This window comes from Scylla paramamosain, chromosome 11 (genome assembly GCF_035594125.1).
Source record: "Scylla paramamosain isolate STU-SP2022 chromosome 11, ASM3559412v1, whole genome shotgun sequence".
In the NCBI taxonomy this organism is placed as follows: Eukaryota; Metazoa; Arthropoda; class Malacostraca; order Decapoda; family Portunidae; genus Scylla; species Scylla paramamosain.
Window position 1 is genome coordinate 25,378,523 of NC_087161.1, and position 2,500 is coordinate 25,381,022.

Here is a 2,500-nt window from a genome sequence, read left to right on the forward strand (position 1 = left end):
CAGTGAAGGAGGGATAAGAAGGAAAGAAGGATAAGAAAGAACAGTACACAGGGGATACGGTGATGATACAGTGAAGGAGGGATAAGAATTAAAGGATAAGAAGGAACAGTAGGAATACAGTGGAGGAAGAGAAGGAAGAAGACAACAAACACAGTGAAGACACGGAGGAGATGGTAACAGTGAAGATATTACAGTGAAGTTAATGATGGCGAGCAATGGGGACAATAATAGCGCGTTACAGTGAACAGACATAATGGTGAAGGCAATATAGGAAAGGCATTCACTATACAACAACACTGTATTCTGAAAGCGCAACACAAGATACAGTGAAGGAGGAAGGAATAAAGACGGCTATAGTGTAATGATGCGTCAGTATTTATTTACCAGGATAGTGAAACTGGGCCGGTGGAAGTACGCTATCCGCTGTATTAACCCTTTGAATGCGATATGCAAATAATTTACGGCACTAAAAGCATGGTAACCAATATTTATCCCCATCTACATGAAGGAAAGAGATAAAAAGAGGATATATTTTGCAATTTTCAAGCCAGTCTGATGTTTCGAGGTGGCCGCAGGACTAAAATCGCCTCAGTGTCCATAATAAGAAATGAAAGGTGTGCCGAATAGCAGTGAAAGGGTTAATTAAGAGTAACCTGCAGTATGTAGGTATGTAGATATGTATGTATGTATGTATGTATACGAAGAAGTGAGACTCTAATGATGAAATAAAGTGTCATCGTAAAGAAAATAAAGGTCAAGTGAAGAAAATAAATAAGACTACTATGAAAAAAGATGAAAAAAAAAAATGAAATATATAAATGTACTAGTTTCCACCTCGTTCTTCAGGTATAGTAGTAGTAGTAGTAGTAGTAGTAGTAGTAGTAGTAGTAGTAGTAGTAGTAGTAGTAGTAGTAGTAGTAGTAGTAGTAGTAGTAGTAGTAGTAGCGGCAGCAAACAAGCCTCTCTGGTTGCCCACACACTCCCCACACCTGCCTTAATTCAACCACTAGTAATGTATACAGGTACACAGCGCTATCCATTACAGACAATACTACTAAGTTACATATATTGCCTCTTTATGTCCTTAGGGGTAAATACATATAGATATACAACAGGTTCCTCTCTCTCTCTCTCTCTCTCTCTCTCTCTCTCTCTCTCTCTCTCTCTCTCTCTCTCTCTCTACGGTGAATTACAGCTCAGCGTGCCACATAAAGACACACTCAATTTAGACGCATTCACATTACTCACACGTACGTACTCATGGTGTGTGTGTGTGTGTGTGTGTGTGTGTGTGTGTGTGTGTGTGTGTGTGTGTGTGTGTGTGTGTGTGTGTGTGTGTGTGTGTGTGTGTGTGTAGGTGTGTAAGAGCCTCCACGTATACACACACACACACACACACACACACACACACACACACACACACACACACACACACACACACACACACACACACACACCACCTCACCCCTGGCAGCGTTAGTCACACACACCTGAGTGACTGACTGACTGACTGACTGAGTACACGTGGCGTTTCTTCAATTACGTAGTACATGTACGTACGCAGGGAGGGAAGAAAAAAAAAAGAGGTACAAAATTACACACCAGCGAGACACACACACCTGCTGTAGTGGAGTACATTAGCGGGTGCAGGTGTGGCGGCCCGTGAACACTTTACCTGCAATGAGGGAAATGACATACATTAGGGGAGAGATTACTCATTACCTGTGTGTGTGTGTGTGTGTGTGTGTGTGTGTGTGTGTGTGTGTGTGTGTGTGTGTGTGTGTGTGTGTGTGTGTGTGTGTTGGGTACGGGATATGACATAAAATCCTGCCTTACTGTTGGGTTGTGGTGTTTACTGCTACTACTACTACTACTACTACTACTACTACTACTACTACTACTGCTACTCTACTACTAATACTACTGATGATAATAATAATAATAATAATAATAATAATAATAATAATAATAATAACAGCCATAACAAAACTCATAACAATAATAATAATAATAATAATAATAATAATAATAATAATAATAATAATAATAATAATAATAAACTGCTACTATAACTCTTACACATTATTAATACCACCACTAATTTTTTTTATATATAAATTTTGTCTTTGACCAGTGCTCCTCTCCCATAAACAACAACAACAACAACAACAACAGCAACAACAACAACAACAACAACCACAACAACAACAACAACACATTAACCGATGCAGCGATACAAGTAACAAACATTATTACTTACTACCTCTCACAAAACCATTAGTTATTCCCCGTACAGTATTAATTCACACACACACACACACACACACACACACACACACACACACACACACACACACACACACACACACACACACACACTATAGATTATCACCGTTAAGTTATGAGAGTTCTACACCACCACCACCACCACCACCACCACCACCGCCAACCTTCAACACCAAAAGGAGAAGAGAGAGAGAGAGAAAATTAGAGAGAGAGA

At 39.6% G+C, this 2,500-nt stretch overlaps 1 protein-coding gene across 2 annotated transcripts in view; it reads right to left on the minus strand.

The window, feature by feature from the left end:
* Nucleotides 1-2,500, minus strand: part of LOC135105101 (protogenin A-like) — a 173,620-nt gene that overhangs the window by 132,119 nt on the left and 39,001 nt on the right. For both annotated transcript variants that reach the window (XM_064013091.1, XM_064013094.1), the window contains exon 2: nucleotides 1,620-1,675. In XM_064013091.1, coding sequence (XP_063869161.1) covers nucleotides 1,620-1,638 — 19 coding nt within the window. In that variant the 5' untranslated portion in view covers nucleotides 1,639-1,675. The remainder of the gene's footprint in view (nucleotides 1-1,619; nucleotides 1,676-2,500) is intronic.